The following is a 14,534-nucleotide window of genomic DNA, read 5'->3' on the forward strand; positions in this document are numbered from 1 at the left end:
AAGTTTAAGGGGATATATCCAACCATATGCATGCATGTAATAAACAGCTGTTTAAAGTATTAAAATAGTAAGCAAACCTTTGTACATATGTTGTCTTATCTCCCACTAAAGACATGCAAGGGATCAATTTTCTCTAATGACCATTTATTTGCTAATTAGGATAAGTTAAAATGCTCTACTGAACTTCTAAATAAACAGTTTCATGTAAATAGAAAATACACTTATTTTGATTATTTCATTTTTGGAGGGGAGAAGCATTTTATATGATGAGGGAATACTTAATTTCATTTCTTTTTGTTAATATCTTTCAATTTTACTTTTATAAATGTTTCCATTCTAGCACTCCTATCTTGGTAGGAAGTGGGGATGCAGTCAATGTATTACACACAGCCAGGATCCGAACTTTTCTCAGGATCCACCATACAGACCAAGCCTTACAGCAGCAGAGTAGATGACACTAAAATATTTCATTCCATTGAACCATGTTTTTAAGGAAGTCTTTACTTCATTACTTCAAAAGTCATGTTAACTACCACATATGCCTGTATAGTAGAAACACAGCCTCTCTCTTCCACTGAGAAAAAAAAAATTCAAAAACCTCTCCTATTTTTGCATCAAAATGAGTGAGCCTAATTCAGTGCTGTCCAAAGTTTCCTTAAGACTTGTCAAAAAAGGTAGTTCTCAATCAATACCTTCCAAAGAATACATCACCACATTTTCTGGTATTGCTACTGCCATACATATATAAGGAAAGTAAAAGGTTAGGAGTAGAAAAAAGTTTGACAGTGCAAGATACTCTACTCGTTTCCTACTATTATTCACAGACCAGAAGAGGTTAGGACAATGATTTATAAAAGATTTATGGCGCTTTCCAACACAAGAAATGTACATATATATGCTTATTACTGGGTGCTTATTTCCCCTGCAGAACAGCAGGACTCACATGATGGTATTAAGCAAAAGGATAAATGGAAGTCTCAACAGATTATTTTTTATCCAAAGAATTATGATATATACAGGAAGCACATACTGTAAAGCGAAAATATTATTACTTCTAAACAAGAAAAGGGCAACTCTGCTGCATATGAATGAATTGATACCAGAGGAGGAGAGAAAAAATGCCATACTGAACTTCAAAGGTCACATGAACTTATCAGCATTTTTCATAGAGATACGAAAGTCTAATCATGTGCCTGTCAATCAATTGTTGTGATATATTAAATACCTAAACTATGAGGAAAAGATCACCTTGTATTTTATGGATCTTTCCATCTTCCCCTCAATGCATCACATTAGAAAAAAGATTTCAGAAGTACAAAGTGATGATGTTCTCATTGTTTTCTAAAATTTCAATTCAGTTACAGAGGAAGAGGCTATTAATAATTAGCGAAGAAAATGTGGTATTTGTTTAAGTTGTAGTCCCAAGGGACCAAAACAGGCATGAAAGAGAAGTTGCTGCTAAGAAATATAAATATGAAAATCATACTGCTATCATGGAACCTGGATTGTTCATAGAAGGCAACTAATTATTTATGAAAAAATTATACTTGCCCAGTCAAAAATCTCCAGAGTGTCGGCATCAAAAAGTAAGATAAATCAGAGACACATTTTCATTACAATACCACAAGAGCAAAGAAGGGAGAAAAAAAAAATTTAACTAGTGCCAAACACATTTCAGAACTCAGTCAATTTCCCATGGAAGTCTCTTAAAAAGCTCATCTCAAACCTCAATAATTTTTGGCTGAGAGAGAACACACCTGGAATAAATTTAAATCAGAAAAACATAAAACAATTTAAAAATAAGATGCATAAAACAATTCTTCTCAGTTCAGTCTTTACGGACAATTTTAACAATTTTTTCTCCCCTAAATGGAAATGATTTCTTCATCTCCTTGAACCTGGAAGCAATGAAAAGGAAAGGAGAAATAATTTCCAGCAGAAGAGCAGAACTTTCCTCAAGCACAGTAGAAGTCTTCTAGAGAACTTCATGAAACAATAAAGGTAACTGCAGATTTAACCTCTGTCTTCATCTCTTTCACAGAGTTTTCAGACAAAATTAATAACAAGTACATGCATTTCTCACTGAACTAATTGTCATTATCAAAATATAAATATGCTTAAGACTAAGCATAAACACAGGCTGAAATATACTGATGTCCCATGTAGCACAAAACTGAGGAATTTAAAGAGTTTACAGAAGTAATCATGTTTGAAAGAATTTATACTGTAATGTTTATGAAGAACTACCATGCAGATTACCAACTATTTTTCACAGACTGAAGCAAAATGCATTCCTTCAACACAAATGCACTGCCTTCCATAGTATGTCTACACATGTGCTATTTTTTCAGTTCTAAAAATTGATGAAGATCTCACATTTCATAACAAATAGGTAGCAATAATGACAACATGGTGAAAAATGGCAGAATTTTTGCTATGTTGTGCGAAGCATATACAGTCCATAGCCAAGAACTTAATAATTTAAGTACTCCAACAAACAAGGCAGCCTGCCAATGTAGATTTCTGCCCTAGTGAATTGAGAGAATTGAATTGGCACAAGTGACTGCAGCAGATCAATGAGTCTCAACATTAAGGAAGCTACCATTACCTACACAGCTTTATTGTTGACTACCAGCACATCCTTCCGCCCCAGCAGTCAGACAGACAACAAATGTGACCACACACCATCCACAAGAGTGCAAAGGCTTCTCTTTAACCCATCCTGCAAAGTCCCCTAGCTTCAGTTACAAGCTTTGTTGCACAGCTGTGCAACGGGAAAGCAGTGTAATAGGTGATTTTGGGTAAGGTGGGTGGGGAGAGTGAGAAGCAGACACTGGCACAACTCAGTGCCCTCTGGCAATTCCCACAAGATTCTAATAATTTACCTGTCTGAAAACAGAGGTACTAAGAATGTAAATAACAATATGAAATTGTTTTGCAAAATCAAATAGCAACTGAAGCATGGATATTCCATTAAAAATATTTCTTCAAGTATTACTTAATCAAGGGACCCTTCAAAAGGTCTTACATCCAGCATACCATATTGAAAGCACAAGTCCTTTCATCTGACTATTAAGTTTATATTAATTCTGGATTTTAGAATTTTGTGCCCATAACTGCATTTTATGAGAAAACTTACTGCTATCACCAAAGGGTTAAGAAGAAAGCATTGAATGAACCATCAGCCTAAAGAAATTGTGCCAGTATGTAGGGAAGGTTTATTATACATAATAAGAAAGAGCTAACTACATCAGAAACATAACAGGGAAAAAAAAAAGCACCATCTGGATTACATTATGGTCCCAAAACATTCACTGACACCTAAGAGAGAGCTTAAATTATTTCAGAAAAATGTCAGAATGTTTGAAACTGAAGTACCTATATAACTGTTTCTTTAAAACTTAGCATTACAGATTTTGCATTAAATTCTACATATAGAAGATATATTCAAAATCCACTGTATACAGATGTTTTCAAACAACATCCTTCTTTTCATCATGCAGATCCCTCTGTTGTCCTCTGATGAATTACACAGGAGTAGCTGTTTCCCCACTATGCTATGCAGCTTCTGTTTGGATAGCATATTATAGATAGCAACAGGAGGTCAAGCATCACCAGTCACTTCAAGCATTGTAAAAATACAGAGATCAAGGGAAAAAGTCCAGACTGAATATGGATCAAATCAGAGGACACCTCTGTGACAAAGGGAAGCCTCAAACACAGAAAACCTTAAAATGGTTTGCCACTTCTAGCAAGAAGTCAAGAAGCATTTCAACTACTAAACTAGAATATTTCAGCTATGAAAGTGAAAGCAAGAAGGGGCAAATGGCCATCTGATTAGGGTGTAAAACTGTACACCACAGTGCTGTGAGAAGTCAAGATATCCAGCTGAATTAGATACAATTCTAGCAGTCTGGACAATATGCTCCAATAGAGATGAAAATGTAATAAAATTCCAGTAGATGTTAAAAAAAGAGTGTTCTGTAATTTACTTTAGTGAAGATACACAAACACAAGCATTAACATGTATAAGATCTGAAAATAAAAATAATGTAAAATTAAAAGTAATCTAAAATTATCATGAAAATTTACATTGAGATTCAAAACACTGAGTACATTGAGCTTCAAAAAAGACAACATACTTCAAAAGAGAAGCAGTTGTGTGGTTTCAGAAATCTTTCAGTGTGGTTCAGCCTCTGATGATATGCTATTACCTGGTATGATTGCCACCTCTTATTTTGGAGCTGATAGACATCATCAGCTGAACATGTCATATAGACAATAAATGAACAGCAGGGTGCCAAGCTGAAAGCAGGGTAAAGGAAGAGGCAGCAAAACAAAGAAAAGGTAGGAGTGGATTGTATTAATATCTAAGACATTTAGTGAAAATTCTCACATGACTTTTTTGGTAGTATTGTCTCTGAATTCCTGTATTTTATACAAGCTCTAAAGTACTATGTACGTTATGTCCCAAAATTAATTTTAAATTCTTCTTCTGAGTAGATATGTATCAGATTAATGTTACATTTTTTATCCCAAATATATTATCTTTTTAAGACTCAAGAATTCATAGATTTATTACATTGTAATGATTTCAGCATTAAGACATGATGTTTTTATCGTTTCTGAAAATGTTTACTTCATTATGCAACCATTCTTAAGTGAGAAGTTCATTTGTAACAACTGAAGTCATTCTTTTACCCACAGTAATTCAAAGAAAAGGTGTGAAACAGAAAGATATAATACATGTAAATGTGTGACTTTTCCTAATTAATCAGTCCAAAGACAGACTTGAAACAAAAGGCAAAAGTATTTGTAAGAAATGGAAATTCAGTAGAAAAATACCTCAAGGAATTTTTATATAATTTTCTAATAAAATTTAATGAAACACTTTAAGAAATTCACCGTATTTATTTTTTTATGCAAAGGAGAGTGGCTTTTTTGGTTTGGTTTATGGTTGTTGGGTTGGTTTTTTCTCCTAAACTTTTCCTAATTCTGGAAAAATCTTACTTGTTTAACTTAATTCTTTCAATACTATTCTTTATTTATTTTATACTTTATCCTGCATTTAAGTGACTAACAAATTAACAAGAAAGTCATCAGCTACACAGAGTCTCTGCCAAGTGATCAATCTGTGCCAAAGTTGACATTAGACAAGCACTGATACAAAATAACAGACAGAATAGGAAAACCTAGAGACTTTGACATTTCATTTAGCTGATGCTGATGACATCTCAGGGATATTAATTTATCTAGAGCTTGGAGGAGCACAAGGAAGATTAGCAGCTTTATTTCCATTTACAGTAATTGAGTCTAAAGACAAAGGTGATTTTATATTTAATCATCTTCCACACACACATTAAATTGCTTATCACTTTAAGATGCCATCTCATACAACTGCACTGCACACCTGGATAGTTTTGAAGCAATATCCTAAAAACAATCACCATGCCAAAGCCTATAGACCCATATGGCTTTCAATGCTTAAGATAATATGAAGATTATGCACTTAAAATTTTTATGGCAGACTTCAGTGAAGAAAAATTAAATATATTCATGTCCACCTTAAATCAGCCAATGTCTCTGCTGAAATTATTTTCAAATAGTCCAGAATTTTCCTTAAACTACTAGAGTGGTTCAGGGAAAACCTAGCTTCACTTGAAGGAAATATTCTAATGAATAAATAATGAAATAATGAACCCTGACTTGGAGCTAAAAGTTTTGCTCAGCATTAACACCTATGAAATTATATGCATGGTTTATATCCATCTTTGGACTGCACCTTAACTAGGATACCTCAGGTTCACTGTTTGGTGTATGTAGCTTACTTAACACTGCATATTTCAATTTGCTTTTTTCAAACAAACAAACAAACAAACAAACAAACAAACACAAACCAAAACAAATCAAACCAACAAACAAACAAAAACCCAAAACTAAAGAGAAACCCCCCCCCCCAACAAAAGACAAGAAACAGTATTTCCTTCTAACCTGCGTAGCCTTACTCAGTTCTGAAACTCATATAATATCCCTGAAGGAGTTAAAATTCAGAACACACAAGTTACAATGCATTTCTGACAAGCTATTCCAACTCTGAATAGATGTCAAAGGTATCTATGAAGATTTTTTTATTTGCCAATGAGAAAAACACCCTTTATTTATTAACTTATTATTGGCTGTTCAAAAGACTATATAAATACTGCACCACTTAAGACAGACTCCTGTCCAATAACCTATGATTGAAATAAAAAAAGCCTCAACTTATTAAAAACTAAGAATTATCTTCCACAATTTTTACTTTCATCTTTGAATTTGTACCCATATTTGAGGCAGAAATACCTACCTCACCTCAAGTTCCAACCTCCCCTATCACTATAAATATGACACAGTCACCTCTGCAGAATATTACCTCCTTGGAAGCAGATATGGATCATGTTTTTTTCATAAGTATGCTTTTTCCTAGGCAGTATACTGTTAACTGAGACCAGATATTACAATAAGATTAACCAGAGGACTCATTCATATCCTCTCAAACCTGACCTAGGCAGTTTGAGATACAGAATTCTGAGACATAAGAACAATTAAAAAATCAAGTAGTTTGTGGTAAAAGCTCCAAAGAGGTACTCCTTTTTCACAAGGTAAAAGGAGTTAGTTCCTTTTGAAGAAGTCATTATTGGCAGACTAATCTGGGAATAATTTTCTCAGTGGGAAAACAGTTTTTAATTAAGTAGTGCTTGTTAACATTTTGTGACACAGACATAAAATGTAATTAATGCACAAAGATATCCCCTCCTTTAAAAACTCTGACAATTTACTCTCTTGCTAGCAGCCCTAAGTGAAAAAACTCCAGAACTTATCAACAATAATGCTAAGATATGACTATAAAAACAGATCAAATATTTTTTTCAGATAGGAACCCTACCTTCCTTTTTCAACGAGCAGCAGGACATCTATTCTCTCTCCATTTTGCACCACACTGCTGGTTGCTGAAAACAAAGCACATACACATTCATATGACCTTCATATTTATAGACACATATTTATAGACAAAAACACATATAGCATGCACATACAGACAGACCTGGTTTTTTTCAAAATTATCTCCAGTGGCAAAAGGAGCATGGAATTCCTAAACTTTGCAGATAAAGAATGCTGCTGATAATAGTAACAAAACTCCACAAAATACCACACCATATTTGCATTTAAAAGAAAAACTAACACAAAACATTATCAAGAAAGTTTAAACGTACTTTTTAGTGGGAAAATATGCTACACTGTTTTATTATACTCAGCTTGTAAATACAAGTTGTAGAAGACATAATGATACAGAAGTAAACTGGATTTTGGAATCCATTGACTTTTTGCACCTTAATGGCTGCACATATTTACAGTAAGATAATGCAAGTTATCTGTTTAGCATGAAGATCATTTCCACCCTTCTTTATGTTGCCTTATGTTACCCCTGCTAAAAAAAGCACCCTGTAAAAGACCTACATTGTACATAACACATCAAATACATCTGGATAACTTTCAGTTGCACTGCTTAAAAACTATACCATACACTGTACTAAAACCAGTAAATTAAATGTAACCTGCTTACTAATTTGAAATTCTAAAAACTTAATTTCTCAAAATGCATGTCATATATAATCCACAACTTATTTCAACTAATTCCCAGAGAAAGTCCTAAACATCAATGAAAATTAATAAACACATTGCATGTTACATGATGTTTTTGTATCACACATGAGGCTATAACCTCATCTATAATAACTGAATCAAATATCAAGAAGGTAAGTCAGCATACTTCCACAAATGATTCATTAGTTTTCAAGTTTCATTTACACAAATCAGTATTAATAGTGGAGCAGATATATTCTGGAGAAAGCAGAAATCAAAGAAAAGAGTATGGATATATAATATTTCCAAGAAATACAACTAATATTTAAAAACCCCAAGCAAAACAAATTCTCAACTGAAAGTCAAAAGTGTTTCATTTTTATACATGAGATATAATATACACAGACTTTGCACGCTCTTATGATTCTGGCAGAGGCAATTACAGTTGCATCATCAAAAAAAAATATCAGGAATAGTTCTCCTTATGCCTAATCTTTTAATTCTGAATTAGGATCAAAAGCATTCACAAGTTAAAAGACACCTAGAGGCATAAAAACATTTCTGATTAAAAACCACCTTCATGGTGTTATTTACACCAAATATAAAGTGGCAGTAAATAAACAGTAGAAAACCCAATGGCATTTAGGCAAGCTCCTGCAAAACAGTCCACAATCTGTCAGCATTTATAAAGAGTATCATCAATAAACAGCTAAATTATCTTCTCTATGTTACTTTATTATAAACTTCAAATTATATGTATTTTCTATGTAACATATTGCCTTGTTCAATATAAAAACAAGTAGGGCAGATATGCTTAAAAGAGGATTCAGAGCATAATTACAAACAATGATATAAAATTGGTCATAGAAGACCATTTATACAAATATTCTTATCTCTCCACATCATGATATTGAGCAAATAATATTTTTAGTATAGGAAAAAAGTCTATTAGTCTGTGAAATAGTTTTCCAAGAGAATTATAATTTTCCTGAATGTTTGAGTATTTTAAAACTAGACCTGTCAATCATCTCAAGAATGCGTTCTGCAGTGAGTATTTCTGCCCTGTCAAAAATATGAGACAATAATCCCAAAAGGTTATATATTATTATTCAGTTCTGTACTCTTGTAAGAAATATACTGCTGCAACTGGAACAAAAACTGTCATCATTCATTTTAAAGCTGTGAAAAATTTCTCTGGCATGTGCCAAAAAGTAGGGAAAAACCCCAAGACAGAAATTAACCAACCCCATATTTAGATAAGAGTTGGAAGAACATCTGACTCATGTGAAGGATGAGCTTCCCAATATTTATTACTTTGAAATGTAATAGAAATGTCCTTAACAGTGAATTAATCCCACAGAACACTTTCTGAATACTAGATGTTCTTACTTAGTTCTTGCAACCTCCTTAGATATATGGAATCTTCTTCAGCATCCTCCATTTCAAGACAAAAATAAAGGCTCGACTTCTCTATGGCAAACCAGCCTTTTCTCCACTGATCCAGGTTATGGCAATCTTTGTAGTACAGCTGCCCAATAAGGTCACAGTCTCGCTCTAACAAGGATTCAGCCACCGCGGGGACAAAATGCTACCAAAGAAAATGGGGTGAGTCAGATGAAGAAAAAAACCCTCTGCCCCTAAAAAACAAAATCAAAATATTGCAAATCTACAGGATTCCAGGATTAAGGTCACAGTAAAAAAACCTCAAACTTTGAGATATAAAACCCACACTCACAAGCCCATAGACACACTAAATTTAAAATGCAAAATCAAGTTTAACATTTTTCCCATTCATGCTCTACAATTCAAACATTTTTGCTTTTAAACTACCATGGATTTAATTAGAAATGTGATTATTAACATTTGGAACAGTATAAAATATGGTATTGCCTTATGAATTTCATTTTAGCAAATAAATTTAATAGAACTGCAACCATAAAAAACTTAGCTGAAATATACTCATACAGTCTATGCCTTTATATTGGAGCACGTTTCATGTATTCTTAAGGTCAGCATTCAAATGCTCCTTCAATTCCGTTCACATTTTATTATCTTGTTTCAAACATTAAATCACAAAAGTTATTTCTTCCTGCTGCACAAGAAATCTTTACACACAGGAGAGATCAGTATTCATAAATAATGGCTTCTCAAAGGTTTTAAGCTAACAAGGCCACTTTATTATTTGTGCAAAGGCTCCTGGCCTAACTGAGGAAGATAATTATCAGTATTACCTTAGCTATTGCTGAAGTCCATTTTCTTTGTGAATGTGCAGTTTCAGCTCCAAACAGAAAAACACGTTCTGACAGTAAGTATATTTCAAATGTAAAGATGTCCCTAAAGCAAGTAAGAGAAGAAACACAGCTGTATTTAGTCTCCAAAAGAGTAGACATACTAGTGCTGTTTTATTTCATTATTTTTTCATTATTTCATACATATTGAATGGAACCCATCTGCATTTCTCCTCCAATATCACAAGTAGTGCCTAGCTAATAATAAAGCACTTTACAATACATCAGGATTAAAGTACTTTGCAGGTCAATAATACATACTTAAAGGTCATGGTGTAATAGTTTTTTGAATAATTCCAAAATGCAGTAAAATGTTTACATATAGTCATTAAAAATGCATAGAGAATTTTTTGCTTTCACATGCTCATGTTATTTGATCAAGCACATTTTTGTCATGCATTGAAAAGATTTTTTTGTATGTTTAATATAAGCTGAACAACCAGTTGAATGGGAAGTTGTAAACAAGTTGAAATGTTGGTTCATAGGGACTTTTAGATGTCATTTTGTCTCATGTCCTGTTCAAAGAGGGATTATCACAATGAGAAGCCTTGAAAACAGTCAAGGATGGACAGTACTATTGTCACCAACCTGTTCCTGCCTTCCACCTGCCCTCTTAACTGAAGAGGCTTTTCCTGTCAGACAGCCTGAATCTGCTGGGGTGAAATGTGTGGTCACTGTGTATCACCTGCCATCACCAAGAAGAGTGGGAATACTTTGAAGTTGCTGTAGCTCAAGAAACTCTTAAAAGTTTTCTTAAGAGAGGTTCTTGGGTATCTTTCCTTTTAAAAATTGTACCACTATTTCAGCAGATGAACCATATTTATTCAATTTTTAATGAGAGGAAAATGCCAATCAGTTTATATTGGTGTGGAATTTGGAAAGTAATTATGGTGCTGAAGTTTGGGGCAGTCACTCTTTAAATTACCAATTATGGTTCGTCAATTTATAGTCTGATTTTGTCTGTGACCTCTTGTTGGATGCCAAATAGATGGAGTATGCTTTTTCCTTTCAATGCTGAAGACTGAGATTTGTCTAAATGTGGAGAACTGAGCATGAGTCACTTCTATATTTTCAATAGCCACTTTGAAAATTACATAAACACTTAGTTCTGACTAACAGAATAGGAATTTTTAAGGACCCACTGTCTCACTACATGAAATGTCAAATTTAAGTAAAGTTTCTCATAAAACTCCTCAATCACAGGTAAAGCACAACAGGAAATTAGTTATTTCCAAAGAGTGAAGTATTCAGCCAACATGTTTTTTAATTTAGTTATTAACCTAAAATGGAGCCATCTGGAAATGCAACAAACAATAGGATAGATTTGAACACAGAAGAAAAAAGTTATTTTTTTCTGGGTATCACACAGCTACTGCAGAATAGTGAAGGTCCCTTCTCTGTATTTGATAGCATATTGAGACATCACCATATTTCAGGATTTCTCTCCTTTGTAGCAGTCTAAGTCCTTCATTGCCATTTTCTTTTTCAGAAGCTTATTGAATAGATTATGCTTTCTTTGCAGACCATTTTGTTTTGTAACTAAAAGTATTACAGTATTATACTATAGAAAGTTATTTTTACTTGAGGTGCATATACATAGGTTCAAAAATAAAGTGTTATGGAGTCTGTTAGACAAATACAAAGCATATTCTAAACAAAAATGTTACACTAAAGAAATTGAGTATCACTGTAATCAGAAATTGAGTATCACTGTAATCAGATTCAGGTCACTCTCCATGTGATGTTTTTCATGTACAAATGGGATGTGAGAGAGTTATAAAAGAAAAAACAAGACCTCCCCTTCCCCCCCCCCCCAAAAAAAAAAAAGCTGGTTTCTTCCAATTAAAAATCTTCATCAGTATCACTTCTGTCCTCAGCTACAGAACAAAGAATGGATTTCAAAAACCAAAACCTCTGTGACCAAATCCAGAAACATTGTGAAGAGCTCGAGTCTGCTGCATTAGAAGGAAGAACAAAGTGAGAATTTTGGCTTGCAGCAGAGGTCAGTCCCAGAAAGAAAAATGAGTATTAATTGTTCAATTTTTCATCATGTAACCTTTCAAGCACTGAGAATATTCATTACAGATTTAAAAAGAAACACGTATCTAATGTAATCTGTCCTTTTAAATTACCCTAATATTTTCATTCTATCACCGTAAAAGAAATCCCTAAATATCACACAGCACTAATTTCTTGATGTGAAATAAAACCAGCTTTTTTTCCAAATTGCCTACTCAAAATTCAGGAAAAAATGAACAGTTTGTTTACTGAAATATGAATTCAGGAGCTTACCCTCTATTTAAAAAGATGTTTGACTTGTGTACTACAAGACATATAACTTCATTGATGTCAATCATACCATTAGGAGTGGTAGTTTTATCATTTTCATAGTAGCTCAAAAAGCCACTTTCCAAAGTGCACCATCTTTTGTTGCAATCTGTGATTAAAAAAAAAAAATAGAAAGGTTACATTTTCTTCATTAAGCTTTTTTTTTTTAAATAGGTAAATACAAGATGGAGAAAAAAGTCTGCAAAGCAACTTCAATGAATTATTTGGCATATTTAACTACAGCTAAATATTTACATCCTCTTATGACCTAAAATATGAATACAACACATGACATATCATAGTAATGTCTATTTGCTACTGAAAATAGTCATGAATTCATTCTAGCTTATGTCTAGTTCTTAGAACAAAATCTGAGGTCCATCTGTTTCCACTGCTGGAGAGAAGTACATCATAAAAGAAAATGCTCTTCTTATTTTCCACTGTCTAAAACCTCCTATACAGCTGGCAAAGTACTTCTGAGAATTTGGTAAAAAAAAATCTGGCAAAAAAAATCCACAAAAATCAAGCAAAAAAACCTAGTTGTAATTTGAAATTATTAATTATGTTATTTGATATTTCATGCTTTTTCTGTTTTTTTCTATATGGTTTATATAAGTTTTATAAATATTTTTTACTATTTATTATTATTTCTTTGTATCATGCTATTTGCTACCTAGTACTATCTAGATTCTGTCTAAATACAAATGTTAAGCAGTAAAATAAACATAAGATAAATGGCTTGATAACATACAGGTTTACAGGAGTTGAGCACCAAATTTTAAGGTTTTGAATGTTCAGGGCTTTTTGTCCCCCAGTTTTTCCTCCCCCATCTTCCAAAACCTATTCTACAAAACAGCTCGCTACTTCAATATTCATTAAACTATAAAACTCTCAAGGACAATTTTGGAATATTGAAGTTTTTAAAGGGATCCATAAAACCTTTTACACTAGAAACAAAAGCAAAAATCAAACTTGAGCCCCTGAACCTCTAAGCTTTACTTTTTGATCCACTACATCAGAATAGCACCAACATTTGAGCTCTCTTCCCGCTGATATCAACAGCTGTTAATTAACAACAACTCTCCTCAAAATGCACGCACCCCTGCTGAAAACACTGATGCTGCGATAACGAGAAGCACACACAGAGCTGGCTCTCTCCTGTACTGAGACACACATGATGAAAAATGAGGCTGTATTTCCAGGTGTTCCACCTGGTTGGTACAAAACCTTGGTTAATTCACAGCACTGAATGATTTCTGCAGTGTCCTTTTACCATTAGCACCAAGTCTACAAAAGGGTAACAGTTTTCTATGACAACAAGCAAGCACTTGTATTTTCAGCCCCTGGTGCTGAAGGCAAGGCTGTCAACTGCCTCAGAGATTCCTAACACTGAAGAAGAACTTAATTCTAATGATTAAACAGCTTCACAGGATTCTGAGTTGGACCCCTACCCACACATAGCATAAAAAAAAAAAAAAATTTAAAAAAGGGCCCCTAATTTGTCTGAATGCTGTGAGGAAATGGTGCTCCCCCTGGCCTGCAGAGGCCTCAATTAGTTCATGGCAAGTCAGAACTGCTTCAACAGGAGTTCTCTTCTCTAGAACTAGATAGGTCAGATTTTTCAGGTAACATGGCCTTATCTGAATATATACAGACAGAGGAGGGAACTGAAATTTTCTCCCACATATTAGTACTCTAACCCTCAAATTACTTCCTAAAGAGAATAAGAATGAAAAATAGTATTTCCACTTATTCACAATCATTTGCAATATGAGTATTACTTCATGCTAGCGAGATTTAGAAACGGTTCTGGATGTAGTGAAAGAAGAGAAAAAGAAAGATTGTATATTTTGTGTTTTGAATAGCAAGAAGTACTTCTGTCATACTGCTTCTTAAACATGGCAGAGATAAATTAGAGCCCTAAGGCGAGAGCAGATTCTCATTCAAAGTTGCAGGGTTTTTTTTTTGTTTTTGTTTTTTAAAGGATGTCATTACATCTCCCTCCCTTGTTCCATGTGTCTCTTTGAACTGCAGATGGTCAGGGAAACCTATCTTCCTATGTATCTGTAAAGAGCCCATCCCAGAAATATCAGTCCCGACAAACCCATGGGGAATTGAACATCAATACAAAAATGAAGCAAACAAATGCTCACGCCCAAACAAGGAACATGGAAAAAGCAAAACAAGAACAAGAAAACCAAAGAAATAGAACATCTACCATCTTCAAGACACAATCACAATTTCAGAGAACAAAACCTGACCTTGAGAAATCTGGTTCCTTTCCATTTATTGTATGTT

The 14,534-nt window shown here is 33.7% G+C and overlaps 1 protein-coding gene across 1 annotated transcript in view; it reads right to left on the reverse strand.

Moving 5' to 3' along the window:
* The window catches only part of ARAP2 (ArfGAP with RhoGAP domain, ankyrin repeat and PH domain 2), a gene marked incomplete at both ends in the record, with an annotated part of 105,739 nt that overhangs the window by 34,364 nt on the left and 56,841 nt on the right, over positions 1-14,534 (reverse strand). The window contains 4 exon segments of the mRNA XM_084204247.1: positions 6,923-6,986; positions 9,010-9,208; positions 9,852-9,954; positions 12,201-12,345. Of these exon segments, the coding sequence (XP_084060373.1) occupies positions 6,923-6,986; positions 9,010-9,208; positions 9,852-9,954; positions 12,201-12,345 (511 nt within the window).

Source organism: Fringilla coelebs (genome assembly GCF_963513975.1).
Source record: "Fringilla coelebs genome assembly, chromosome: 4".
In the NCBI taxonomy this organism is placed as follows: domain Eukaryota; kingdom Metazoa; phylum Chordata; class Aves; order Passeriformes; family Fringillidae; genus Fringilla; species Fringilla coelebs.